Source organism: Giraffa tippelskirchi, chromosome 4 (assembly GCF_054371585.1).
Source record: "Giraffa tippelskirchi isolate mGirTip1 chromosome 4, T2T-mGirTip1v1.2.pri, whole genome shotgun sequence".
Lineage (NCBI taxonomy): Eukaryota > Metazoa > Chordata > Mammalia > Artiodactyla > Giraffidae > Giraffa > Giraffa tippelskirchi.
In genome coordinates this window covers 30,531,925-30,546,068 of record NC_137278.1, presented here as the reverse complement: position 1 = coordinate 30,546,068, position 14,144 = coordinate 30,531,925, and the positions used below count along the sequence as shown (strand labels likewise).

Sequence of the window (14,144 nt, the reverse complement as noted above, 5' to 3'; positions counted from 1 at the left end):
GTTCTGGGAGAATAGATTGCTATGCTAATATCGCCATTTTTATAAAATAATAAAATTCTGCCTGTATAACCATTGCTCATATCAGTAAAATGAAAAGAGGAATAGTGCTATTTATTGAGTACTTATTAGTCTAAGTATTTTTCTAAGGTCCTTATTACTGTTTTCTTTTTATAGGCACGTAAATTAAAACACAGAGAAGTTAAATAACTTGGTCAAGGTTACACAGATAGTCAGTGGTAGAGCTGAGTTCAAACCCAAGTGGTTGGCTCCAGAATCCATGCTCTTAGCTTCTACTCTCCAGTGCTAATATTGCCTCCTATTTTCATAATAATGAAGTTCCTGCAGTACAACCATAGCTTGAACCGGTGAAAAGACAAGAAGAAAAATCAATGGCTGCAGTGTTTTCTCTGTATGAAATGTACATGCAGAGAAGATGAGGAAGCAAGGGCTGAATATTATAATAAGGATAAGAATCTCTAAGAAAAATATCCAAAAGGATAAAACTGAACATAATCACTTTTTTGGTAACAGCTTTGTTGAGACATAATTTATACTCCATACAGCTCCCCCAAATATACCAATCAGTGGTTTTTAGTATATTCACTGAGTTATACAGTCATTACCAGAGTCAATTATAGAACATTTTCATCACCTCAAAAAGAAACCAGTATCCATTAGTTATCACCCTCATATCTTCCTAAGCACCCTGCCTCCCATGCAGCCCTAGGCAACCACTAATCTGTGTTCTGTCTCCATGTATGCCTATTCTGGACATATACAAATGGAACCATAAAATGTTTGGGGTTTTTTTGATTGGTTTATTTCACTTAGCATAATGTTTTCAAGGTACATCATGCTGTAGGGATGTGTCAGTACTTCATTCCTTTTTATGTCCAAATAATATTCCATTGTTTGGATATACCACATTTTATTTATCCATATATTAATTGGTGGACATTTGGGTTTTTACTCTTTGGTTCTTATAAATAATGCTATGTACATTTATGTACAAGTTTTTTCATGATCATACAACTTCATTTTTCTTGGGTCTGTACCCAAGGAGTGAAATTGCTGGATCAAATGGCTTGACTTTTTGGGGAACTGCCAGACTGTTTTCCAAAATGGCTACTATTTTTTTTATTCCCACCAGCAGTGTACAAGGGTTTTTGTTTCTCCACATTTTTACCAATGCTTGTTATTATCTGACATTTTATTAAAGCCATCCTTGTAGGTGTGAAGTGATATCTTGTGATTTTGAATTACATCTCCTCCGTGACTAATGATGGTGGAGCATCTTTTCATGTGCTATTGGCCATCTGTATCTCTTTTTTGGAGAACTGTGTATTCAGATCCTTTGCTTATTTTTAAGTTGAGTAAGTTGTCTTTATAATCACTTTTAAAACTGTTTTAAACAAGAACAACAAATTTTGAAAGATGTGCTTAAGAGAGATGTCTTAATGATGTTATCAAAGGCAAAATCCAAGAGTGATAAAATGAACGTAATAGGAAGTATAGTGGCTGCTTTGAATCATGGCTCTATGAGCTCACCCCTAGGAGCCTTCACCTCATCTGTATAATGAAGAGAGTAATATCTATATTACAGGTGAGACTTAGTAATTTATCAAGCACCAGTCCAGTGTCTTAGCACATAGATACTGGAAATAACAGTTAATACTTGCCAAGAATTTGCTGTATCCTAAGTGATGAACTAAACATCTTGGGTGTGATGGAACTTAACTAGAGTCCAGATCTGACTCCAGAGCTTGTGCTCTTAGCCATCCCTCACTAATTTGGAGTTGTTGTTATTTCAAATCACAAAATTAGAACAATCATCATTTAATTCCAAGATACGGGTGAGAAGAGGGTAAAGAGCATTAACAGCTTTAAATGAATTGAGGCTGGTAAAGTTGCATTTCAAGGTACTAGAAGGCCCTGCTGCTGTGAAACCTGTGTCACCAATGGTCATCTGTTAACCACCATGAAATCAGAGTCAGGTAGTGCTACAGAGTTAGTGTGTTCTAAATTCGGCAGTTTGGGGCATAGTATTATATGGTCATAAACAAGCTGGAAAACACAGGCTGTATAGTCATACCATTGGGTAGAGTTAGAGGTGTAGCAGTCTGCTTAGTAATAACAAGAAAAAACTATATGTGCAGGTGAAACTCCTGTGTCCCCGGGTCAGCACGGTAGTAATGGGCGAACTAATACAGAGCGTGAAGGGTACACAGTCTGTTTGAAACTGGCTGTTAGATACCAGTTGTTATGCATGTGTAACTGAATAGAAGTTTAGTAAAGGGACCAATGATGTCACAGAGATATAAAAAAGAGTTAAAGGTGAATAAGGACCCTGTTGGCGTCTTCAATGCCTTTGGGGTTTTTGGCATTCCAAATATTTCTACTGAAATCTTTTTTCCCTCAAGAATTCAGCAAGCTTGAGGCCAGGTCAGGTTTGTACATGCTATTACCAGTGTTTCACCTCAAATAGGATTGTCGTGTAAGCACCATTTAAAAGGGCCTGGAATTTCAAAGTGTAAGACGAATCAACACACCTAGATTTAGGGGTTTAGTAGTTCTAAATCCTACAGTAAGTCCCTTAACTACCAAACCTCAGATTCTCCATATGCTTATACGTAGGGGTCAAATTTGTATTTGTTAATCAGAGGATTAATCAGAGGTTTCTAAATAGTGATACACATGTTGGTTTATTTGTACTGTTAAGATTGGAAGTTCTGTGCTGGGTGAACATGAAGAAACTACTCTTTCATGACATCTCTTCATAATATTCTGTATTCTGAATAGTACATTAATCCCCTCAGTTGAGTCAGTGATATAGGGTCAAGTCTGGGAGACTAGAAAATAATGCAAAAATCAGCTTCAACTAACTGCTTTTTGAGGCCAGAATCTGCACTTCTGTCTGCTTTGGGGAGGTCTTTGCTGTCTTTTAGGCTTATAACATTTTACTGTAAATTTAAAAATAAAACCAAATTGATTTTATTTTGGTAAATGCAGATCCACTTGCATTTATCATCAGAGCTGCTTTTGGCAGTTCTAGAATGTGTCTGTTTTCTGATAGTCAAATATTTTGCTTTCTGATGGTCTGCAGCATTAGACTATACAGAGACAGCCCTTTTTTACTTAAGCGACATAACACCTGATGTCATAGAACTTGACAAGCATCAAAACGACACAAGAGCTTTAAAAATTGTTCAAGGATTATTTAAATTTCCAAAAGCAAAACCACAAATATGTGGCTTCATGGTGGGAGCATGCTACCTGGCACATGATTTGCACTCAGTAAATATTTGCCAAGCAGATAAAAGGCTATTCTCTTACAAAATAAGATGTCCAGTAATTTCCTATTGCCCTGATAAAGCTTCAGTATTAAAGGCAGCCTTCAGAAAATGCACCCAGCTCAGTCATCTGGATTTACTGTTAAAATCTCATCTTTTCACTGATTCTCCACACAGTGAGACTGAAAACCATTATGTGACACCCTGGCAGCTGAACTTGGGGACACAGAGAATAGCATTGTTCGGAGGCGTTCCTCTCCTCAGAATGGGCAAGGACCTTTCTGGGACTTCATGACGTCATCTGAATAAGCCCTCTTTGTGTCACTCATCACAGATTGCCTTTTGTCCTTCACTTTTTGGAATCTTCGCAGCTCTCTGCAAAGATGCCTCATTTTCTTGCTTGCACTGTAATTTAGAAGAGTGGTTCCCAATTATAGTGGGACACAGAGTTTTCATAACCATTATTCATTATTCATATTTTGTCTCTCAGTCTCCACATCCTAAAAAACAAGTGTATGTGGGGGGAGGCGTGGTTGGGGGGGTCTTGTGGCCCAGCCTACCACTCATTATTTCTCTGGGAACTTTGACCTGATAGTAGCCATGATCTCTCATTTTTCCTACTTTCCCATTCTTCTTGTCTATCAGAAAGAACTTCCCAGGATGTTTTCGTCATTCTCTGACTGCCTGTAGTTAATATCGATGTACCATCTCCTGCAGCTCAGAGTCTATCTTCATATCATCTTCTATAAATACTTGTAAAACCTACTACTATGTGTCAGCCACTGGAGACCTAGAAGACTGTAAAATAGATAAAAAGTCCTGCCCTCTTGAAGCTGATATTTGAGTAGGGTAAGACAAAACAAGACGAGTAAGTATGTGATATCTTAGAAAATTGAAGCAGGTTAGGGAGAGAGAGTGCTGGGTGGGGAGAGGAGGATGCAGAGGGATTTCAGTTTCAAACTGACTACTCAGATAAAGCTTCTCTGACATGGTGATATGTGAGCAAAGACTTGACAGATGTGATGGGTATCTGGAGGAAGCCCTGTGGACACGTGGAAGATCACTCTAGGTAGAGGGAACATTACGTGCAAGGAGCATGCCTTTGATGCTTGAGGAGAAACACAGAGGTCACTGTGGCCGGAATGAGGAAGGAGCAAGAGGAGGAGGCAGCGAGGACAGAGAGGTATCCACGGAGATGGGGGAGATTGTTTCTTGTGGGCTGATTGTAAGAACTTTGGCTTTTGCTCAGGGTGAGAAGACCCCATTGAAGGGTTTTGATCCAAGGAGTGACATGACCTGCTATGTTTTAATAGAATAGCTCTAGCTTGCTAGATTAAGTTGGGGGTTGGGGGGGATCAAAATGATGGTGGTGGATGAGGTGGGACGTGGTCAGATTATGGACCACTCTAATCTATTTTGAAGATGGAGCTACAGGTGGATTGAATGTGAGGTGTGAGAAGAAGAAACGTATCAAAGATGTCTCTGGTTGCCTGAGCAAAAGAATGTGTATTCACTTGTTTATATTCTCATTATATGAGGCCTGTTAATTGTGTTCAAATCTTTCATATTCTTACTAATTTTCATTAAGAGAAAATAAATCTACTACTTCAATGATAGATTTTTTAGTTTTTCTTTTTTCTTCATTTTTTGGGGGAGGTAATTCTGTCAGCTTTTTATTTTAGATTTTGAGGCGCTCCTGTTAGTTGCAAATAAGATAAGAATTATTACATGTTCATGAGTTGTTTATGATATTGTCTTATACAATCCTTGAAATCCTGTTTTGTCTGTTGCTAATAAATCCCGCCACACACTGCTCTTTTATATTTTGCATTTGGATAGTTTTTTTCCAGTCCTTTACATTTAATATTTCTGTTACTTTACATATTAGGTGTCTTTGTAAATAGCATCTAGCTGAATTTTTTTTATCCAGTCTGGAATCTCTCTTTTAACTGACTGTTTTAAGCTATTTACATTTATTAGAACTGTTTGATACTTTCATTTATATCTCTTTTTTGATATGTTTTATTTACCATGTATTTTCTTTGCTTCTTTTTTTAAAATTCACATTGAATTTATCCCACTTAGTCATTATTATTATTTTCTAATATAAATAGCTTTTTCCACATCATTATGAGTATTTGTGCTCACCATTCTTTTTATCCCCTACCCTTTGCATCTCTTTATTTCTCTTTTTATTTGATTTTTTTCTTACCAAAGTACATCTCTTAATGGTTCCTTTAGTCTCATCTGTTAGTTGTAAATACTCTCAAACTTTGCCTGAAAATGCCTTTATTTCCCCCTCTTCCATGAAAAATGGGCTTCCCTGGTGGCTCAGAGGGTAAAGCGTCTGCCTGCAATGCGGGAGACCCTGGTTCGATCCCTGGATTGGGAAGATCCCCTGGAAAAGGAAATGATAACCCACTCCAGTATTCTTGCCTGGAGAATCCCATGGATGGAGGAGCCTCGTAGGCTACAGTCCACGGAATTGCAAAGAGTCAGACTCGACTGAGCAACTTCTTTCTTTTCTTTCTTCCATGAAAAATTCTAGTTTGACAGTTACTTTGTCTCAACACTCCCTATTCTTGGGTTGCATTGTTACAGCCAGGTCTGATTGCTGTTCCTGTGTAATTGTTCTGCCCCTTCTTTCTTACTGTTTCAACAATTTTTTTCTTCTTGGTATTTTGCAGTCTGGGTGTGGGTTTATTTTATTTTTTCCCAAGAGTCATTGTTCCTCCTGAATCTGTATAATCATAGCTTCCATCAGTTCTAGAAAATTCTCAACCATTCTCTCAATATTATCTCTTCCCATTCTTTTTATTCTCCCTTCCTTGACTCCTATTAGACGTATGTTGGGCCTTGTCATTTCCTCCTCCATATCTTTTAACCTTAATTTTATGTTTTCCATCTTTTTGTCTTTCTGGGCTCTATTCTAAGTAATTTCTTAAGCTCTTTTTCAGATTTACTAATTGTTTCCTCAGATGTATTTGATCGGCTATCTCATCTATTAATATTATGATAATATTTACCTTTCTATTCATTTCTTTTTCAAATCTGCCTATTGGTTTTTTAGACTCTACTTAGGATTTCAAGTACATTATATATGTCTTTAGTTATTTTAAACATATATATTTTATACCCCCTTTTGTTCTAAAGTTCTTGCAGCTCTAATCCTCGAAATGAATGGTGAGTCTGTCCTTGTTTTTTGTAATTTTTTACTATGAACTCAGCTTTAGCAAGACTTGGTTTTTCTATGTAAATCCTGTGGAACCAAGGTTGTGAGAGTGACTCTCCAGACCAGTTGTATGTTTTCTCTGGACAAGCACCCTGAAGGTATCACCAGCCAGAAACCAATTTTTGTGTTAATCCATCAGTTCAGGAGTTCTTGAACTCCAAATTTATGTGAGATGCAGCCCAGGCATTTCTGTTCTTTACCCAGCGGGGACTAAATGCTTTCTTGTCATCTCACTGCTGTAGCTGGAGGATTCTTTTCCTAGTCTACCCTAATAGTCTTCAGTATCCAGATGGAGCCTCCAGGCAGAAGCCAAGTAAGGAAGGAGCTTACAAAAGTAGCTTTAGAGGTTGGCCTGTTTAGAGGTTGAGAATTTTCTAGAATTGATGAAAGATGTGACTCCACAGATTCAGGAAGGACAATGACTTCTGGGAAAAAACAAACCCATACCTAGACTCCAAAACACCAAAGAGAAAAAAAAAATGTTGAAAACGGTAAGCAAGAAAGAGCTGAATAACTACACAGGAACAGCAGTCAGACTTGACTGCATACAACTCAACCCAACAATAGGGAGTGTTAAGAAAAAATAACTGTCAAACTAGAATTTTAATTATACTGTTCATGAAAGAGGGGGAGATAAAGGCATTTTCAGGCAAAATTTGAAACTATTTATCACTAATAGATGTGACTAAAGGAACCATTAAGAGATGTGCTTCAGTAAGACAAAAGTACAGAGCAGAGCAGGGGAAAGACGAGAAATGGGTCTGGAGACGACAAAATAGTCTTCTGTTCAATAAGTATTTCCTGACCTCCATGGGCAAAAGCACTGCTAAGTGTTATATTATAGACTGTTTCAGACACAGTCCCTAACCTCCACTGGGAGAGGTGGCCATACTAACTGTATACAGGTGAACTACAAGTCACGTTATGTGAAGTATTATAATATAGATGCAAACCAGTATCATGGAAACATGAAGGAGAGGCAGTGTGGGAGCAAGTGGGACAGGGGATGGGAGAGGTTTCCCCAGAGTAGGATCATGTGAGCTGCACCCTGAAGGGGTGATGAGATGGCTTCTGTGTAGAGATGGGCTGTGGACAGAGCCCAGGACAGAAGCGGAAACAGCCAAGCCATGGCCAGTGTGTGCAGCTGATCATGAGGACTAAGCACAGGCCAGGGTGGCCAGAAGGTGGGCGGCACGCTCAGAGGCAGGCTGCTGCTGGATTCAGGAGACTCCAGAGCCTTGTGCTCCGCCCGAGCTAGGGCCTCATTCTGCAAAAAACAGCAGCCATTGAACATTTCCATCCGAGAGGAAACCTGATTAAAAAAAATGAAGCGGCTGGCTTGAACTGTTCGATATAAATATAATGTAAGTCACAAATACAAGCCCATATGTAATTTAAAAGTTTCCAGCAGCTACATTTTAAAAAGTAAAAAGAAACAGATGGAATTAATTTTAATAATTAGTTTTAATTAACCCAGCATTATCCAAAATACTGTCATTTCAGTATGTAATTGGCGTAACAATTTCTGCACTGATGCCTTATTTTACATTCCGGGATGTTTGTACTAGGTCTTTAACGTCTGGTGTATGTTTCACATTTATAGCATCTCTCCATTTGGACTGGCCGAGGTTCAACTGCTGAGAGTCGCATGTTGCTAACGGGTACCGTATTGGACAGTGCAGGTGTAGAGGATGGCAGAGGGGTGTATTCTATCCATAAACCCTAATTCCTCAGTTCTCGAAAGATCCACTCTCCCCTCAAAACAGAGGGTTCTCCAGTCAAGTAAGTGTGGGGAGCTCTGAGTTCATTTAAACTGAATGTTTCTTTAGAGCAGGATTTCTGAGAGCCTTGCTATGTCCATGCACCTTGTGATCCCAGCAGAGAAAGGCATCTGTAGCTTTGCCCACACTCATTTGACCCTGCAGGTCAGGAATGCCAGGAATACATTGTAGTGTTTGCTGGACTGGGGGAAGCAGAGAGCCTGGAGGCAGGCAGAAGCAGAAATGCAAAAGGACACGCCAGGAAGAGGAGAGGGACAGGGGCTGAGGGAGAGACTGGGGGGCTGGAAGCAGCAGCTCATCAGAGGTGTCAGGCCTGTGGGCAGGTACAGGAGGGTGTGAGCTCCCAGGGGTCTCTGGACTGGCAGTGCTGAGTCGTCATTACCTTCACAAAAGCAGTGTCTTGCTGCTATATTTATTAATAAAATGGATAACCAACAAGGACCTACTGTATAGCACAGGGAACTCTGCTCAATGTTATGTGGCAGCCTGGATGGGAGGGGAGTTTGGAGGAGAACGGATACAATGTTTATGTATGACTGAGTCCTTTACCTGTTCACCTGAAACTATCACAGCATCATTGGCTATTCTCCAATATAAAATAAAAAGTTAAAAAACAAAAACAAAAAGCAGTGTCAGTGGAACAGTGGGACAGAAACCAGTGACTCTAAGTTGGAGAGGTGACAGAGAGAGCTGGGGTTGGGGGGAGTGAATGACAGACCCCTCTAGAGCCATTTGGCAGTGAGACTGGAGACGGGTGTCTGAGGAGGGAGCCGCGTTGAAGGAACGTGTGTGTTTGTTGTAAATATTGTGGTAGGAGAGACACATGACTGTGTTCATAGACTGGAGGGACCACTGAGGACTGAAAGTGGAAGTGGAGGGGTGGAGAAGGGTCCTGCCAGAGAGGGTGGGTTAGGGCTTCTGGCTTCTGGAAAAAGTAGGATCCTCTTGGCCCCTGACACAGGCAGGAAGTACAGGGGTAAGTGAGCAGGGAGACAGGCAGGAAGTTAAAAGGGTATCATGCCTGTATTTTTTTTTCCCTGACATCAGAGATAAGAGCATCTGAAAGTGATGGTAGGGGTCAGGTTAGAAATTTTGAGGATAAACATTTAAGAACCATAAGTAGTGAAATGCACAAATGTCAGCTAGGGTGTTAGTACAAGGATTGTCCCACATTCATCCTGATGAAGCTAACATCATGTATGTTCCAGCTTTAGAAACAATAAACTACCTGAGACTATTCCTATTGTTCACAGACACCGAACAGACAGGCTGATGCTTGCAGGTTTTAACATAAATCATTCTTTCCTAAAGTGTGATATCCTGTTGGTGCCCAACACAATGGCATGCAAAAAGAGTGCCCAGGAAAATTCAATTTATGTTAATGGTTACATGTTTATGGTGGTGACTATTAAAAGAAACATAACCAGCACATCGAACCCGTGATTTGCCTAGGTATTTAGCTCAAATGTGGACAAAAATGTTATCTAAGTAATAGTAGAGCTGGAATGTGAATGTGGCAGAATATGAATGACCAAGCTTTGTAAACCACCAGCGAAGAGGTGGAGCAGCCTTAGAAACTGTTGCCATTGCTTCCACCAGAGTCAGCTGGGTGGCAGGTGATCAGCAGCACTGTCCTGGGCATCAGCCTCCCCCAGCCTCCTGGCTGCAGAGCCGGGGCAGGCAGGAACCTGAGTTAGCCTTGCTTGTCCCCAGTTCTTGCTCATTCCTGCAGGTCTCCCTAGCAGAACAGAGTGAAACACAGACCCCAGAAAAGCTTGAGAAGTTTGAAAGTGACAGTGGCACTGTGCTCTGTTCTTGGTACCACCAAACAGAACCTGCCTTAATTCAATTTCTGTTTGACCATGGGAGTAATTTTTTTTAAGCTGTAGGCAGCACGTGCAGAAAGTAGAACAGCTGTCTTCACGAGAACTCTCTGTAAGGCCCAATCTCTACAGAACACATAAACATTCTGAAGCAATCAGAAAGAGAACCTCCTTTAAAACCCTGGTCTGATCCTGACCTTTTCCACCTCTGTGGCTTTGTGCAGTTGTTCCCGAGTGGGGCATCTGCCTCAATCCAAACTCCACCGTCTTCAGAGGCCCCTGGGGGCTGCCCCTGCTCCTGCGGCCTCACTCCCCAGACCTTCCTGCTGCCCTCCTGTCTCCCTCTTGGACACACACTGCGACTGCCTACTGCTGTCACTTGCAGGACCCCTACCTGCTTTTTCCTTTTGTCTGATAAGGGCTTTCTGAGGCCTTTCCCCTCCTCCTGTGCGTAAGCCAAGCCTTCAGTTTCTAACCCAAGAACTCTGAGATTAACATCACTTCAGTTTGACACTGAGCTCAGCCTGTACACTGATCTGAAGTGAATATGGTACTTCTCACCCTGACACCATGCGAGACTGCCCTGAGCTGCCTTCAAGCTCTGTGGCTGCAGAGTAGCCTGAACCACCAGTTCTTTGGTCCCTTGGTTTGAGGTAGTGTTCCTGCTGGGAACTGCTGGGTTCTGGGCACTTTAGGTTTCCTCACTGAACACTTAACTTTGGGAAATCTAGAGAAATGTTTCTCAAACACTTTTTAAACAGCAGCTCACAGTAAGAACTACATTTTACATCCACAAATACATACCTAACTGAAAATTTTCTCAGGACAATATTTACCGATCCTGTTTAAGTGGTCCATGCTAAGTCACTTCAGTCGTGTCCGACTCTTTGCGACCCTGTGGACTGTAGCCCGCCAGGCTTCTCTGTCCATGGGATTCTCCAGGCAGGAATACTGGAGTGGGTAGCGATGCTCTCCTTCAGGGGATCTTCCTGACCCAGGGATCAAACCCGTGTCTCTTATGTCTGCTGTATTGGCAGGCAGGTTCTTTACCGCTGGCACCACCTAGGAAGACCCCTGTATACATAGTAGCTTCGATTCATTTATTAATTTTGTTTTGTTTCTGTTTAAAAAATCAATTGATAAAATGACTCACAAATGGCTCATGACCTGCAGTTTGGAAAACACTGTTCTGAAGCATTTGATTCCTTTAATTATTATAATAGTTTGAAAATGTGTTGAGATGGCGAGAATAGCATAGGTTCTTCACAAGCTCAGCACAGTTTCTGGCCTCTTTGAGGCTGTTTCTGAAAACCCTTCACTCTGTCTTGACTCCTTGAAAGACCTTCAGGCCACATTGAGCCATTACAGATGTTGCTAATTTGCAGCTCTGGCGCCCTGAGGGGCCGATGGTGAATCCAGCTTCCGCAGGTGTACACTGCTCTGCTCCCGGGTCCCAGGGCCCTTTGGCTGGCCATGAGATTCTTTGGAGATAATATTTGTAAACTCAGTGCATCCTGCCAGTAGATGTCTCTTTCCTTCCAGGAGAAGAAAATAATATTTTGAAACTCTACCCTGCTTTTCCACAGGGTGTGCTGATCTCCAAACACTGGACACCATGCAGCCAGTGGAAAGGAAGAGGCAGGGCTACATCCACGAGCTGATTGAGACGGAGGAGCGGTATGTGGATGACCTGCAGCTCGTTGTGGAGGTAAGGGCCCCCGGCTCTGCGGGCTCCTGGCGGGCGGGGGCTCATACCGAGGTGTCGCCTTTGACAGTGAAGTCACCAGCAGTGACAGGCGCTATCACACTCTCAGAATGCCGTCTCTGCCTGTTGGAGGGGCCTTGACGGTCTCAAGTCAGCTCTTGCTGTCAGATTAGGTCATTTAGAATGAGGAGAGAAGAGGCACCTGGTGCCTCAGTTGGCCGTGAGGTGGCCCTGTCAGGAAGGACAAGGGTAAAGGGTGGGTGGGAAGGCTTGAAGCAAACATGCTGCCTCAGACTCTTCTCTCACGACGTCTTCACTGCCACTCTGACACCTGACATTTCTGACATTTTCATAAAGTTTAGTTGTTTCCAACAGAGTTGTGAGGCAGTGGGAGTGTTTGTCTAATGTTTGTATCAGTTTGGAAAACCACTCTGCCACCTCATAAGACCCTTTGAGGGGTGAGGCGTCAAGTCGGGGTCAGGGGTTTAGGGTGAAAAGCACTGTCCACAGGCTAGTGGACAGCATTCTCATGAGCATTCCCTCCCCGAAAGGACCCGGCCACCACATCCTCCTCTGTTCTCCTCACTGAGGCTGACGCTAAGCCAGTCAACAGAAAGCATAAACAGTAACGCAAGTCAGTCAGCGGATAAAAGGACAGACAATCAGGACAATCTCCCTGTCCTTCCAGAGCACCTCAGAGCAGAGTGACCTTGTTTCCAGGTTTCTCTCTCCCATAGGAGCATCCAGACATCTTGCATCTGACTCAGAAACCATAGCGGTTTAGAGATGTCATTCCATAGACTTTTATCCGAGTTCTTGGACTCCAGGTTCAACTTGATGCTATAAACATCAGTTTAGAACAGTTTCAACAGAGTAACGTCACATGTATTTTGGAGAGATGACACAAGAGGAGAGGTATCTCAGATGATGTCACCATTTCCTTAAGGCTTTTAAAGTTGTTCCCTAGTTGTTTCGTGGAAACTAGCTTTGTGACCTTGAGGACATCACTCTCAGCCTTCATTTCTTCATGGGTCAGTTGGGAATAATAATACCTGACTCAGCATGACCTACATCATCATCTGTGAAGTTAACTGAGAAACCTACACACACATGCGCATGTATGCACACATACATATGCATGTGTGTGCATATCAGAACTTTGTGAAACCTTGAGTTCTGTGGATTACCAGTGTAAAGTGTTATCGCTTCCCCTTTGGTCAGCCAGCCTCTGAAATCCACATGTGCTTGGTGGTCAGTCTTGGGGGTGAGGTAAGGCATCAGTGTTTCTTTTGCTGCCCTTCTCACTAACGCTTCCAGACAGTGGCACAGTCTGACAATAGTCCTGTGGTACAGTCTGACAATAGTCCTGCTCCCTCAGTTCTGCAGGCCCGCCTGATGTGGGGTGCTTTATGCCCACGGTTTAATTAACCTGTGTAAGACCCCTAGGAGGTGGGTATGAGACTCTCCTTGATGGTACTGCTGGATTCAGTCCCCAGAATCAGCCCTGATAGGAGCCGAAATAGCAAAACATAGGGAAATTTTGCAATTTAAAATTCAACAGTCTGTGTATGTTTATATAAAACATAAACATACTCTTCCTGGTTTCCGTGTACGAAGATACCATTTCCTTTAGACCACACAGGTTGTGTACTGCCCTAGAGCTGACTTCCTTTTCTTGTTCTGAATCTAGGTTTTTCAGAAACGAATGACAGAGCCAGGTTTTCTCACTGAAGGAGAAATGGCCTTGATCTTTGTTAACTGGAAGGAGCTCATCATGGCTAACACGAAGCTGCTGAAGTGAGTCGTGAGCACTGCCTTTGGTGGCAGCGGCCACCCCAGCCCTGGGACCAAGACTCCCACCTCACTCCCTGCAACTGAGCTGCTTAACAGAGAACTTCCACTGCGTTCCGCTCCCTCTATTATTATTTTATGAGATGCTAACTGTAAAGTTTATCATTATTGAAGCAAAATATAACAAAATATTTGATTAAGTAAAGAAAAAATGAAGTCATTAAACAATATATTAACATATGATTCCAAACCATACTTGACTCTGTATCAGCTAGAGTCAGGAGAGAAGCCACAGCTTATGACCCAGACCTAAGCAGCTGGACTGGCAGTCCTCTAAGCCCAGTGTGAAATTCTGTCCCTTACGCCCACGAGGACAGGCTTCCGGGGGAGCTCTGAGCCATCCCACACTCGCTACTTCTCCCCACTCCTTGAGGTTTAGCAGCTCTCTGGGCACAGTGTCCACGGCTACCTTCGCCTCCACACCTGGCCTCTGCAGATTCTTGCTCCCTTATTTCTCCTGCA

General features: G+C 42.3%; 1 protein-coding gene across 7 annotated transcripts in view; it reads left to right on the top strand.

Annotated features, from left to right (window-relative positions):
- ITSN2 (intersectin 2) overlaps positions 1-14,144 on the top strand; it is a 127,276-nt gene that overhangs the window by 100,452 nt on the left and 12,680 nt on the right. For 6 of the 7 annotated variants that reach the window (XM_081592624.1, XM_081592623.1, XM_081592620.1 and 3 more), the window contains 2 exons: positions 11,713-11,834; positions 13,522-13,628. In XM_081592624.1, the coding sequence (XP_081448750.1) occupies positions 11,713-11,834; positions 13,522-13,628 (229 nt within the window). Of the gene's footprint in view, positions 1-8,125; positions 8,305-11,712; positions 11,835-13,521; positions 13,629-14,144 lie in introns of those variants that run through there. The other variant, XM_081592625.1, reaches the window with a different exon arrangement.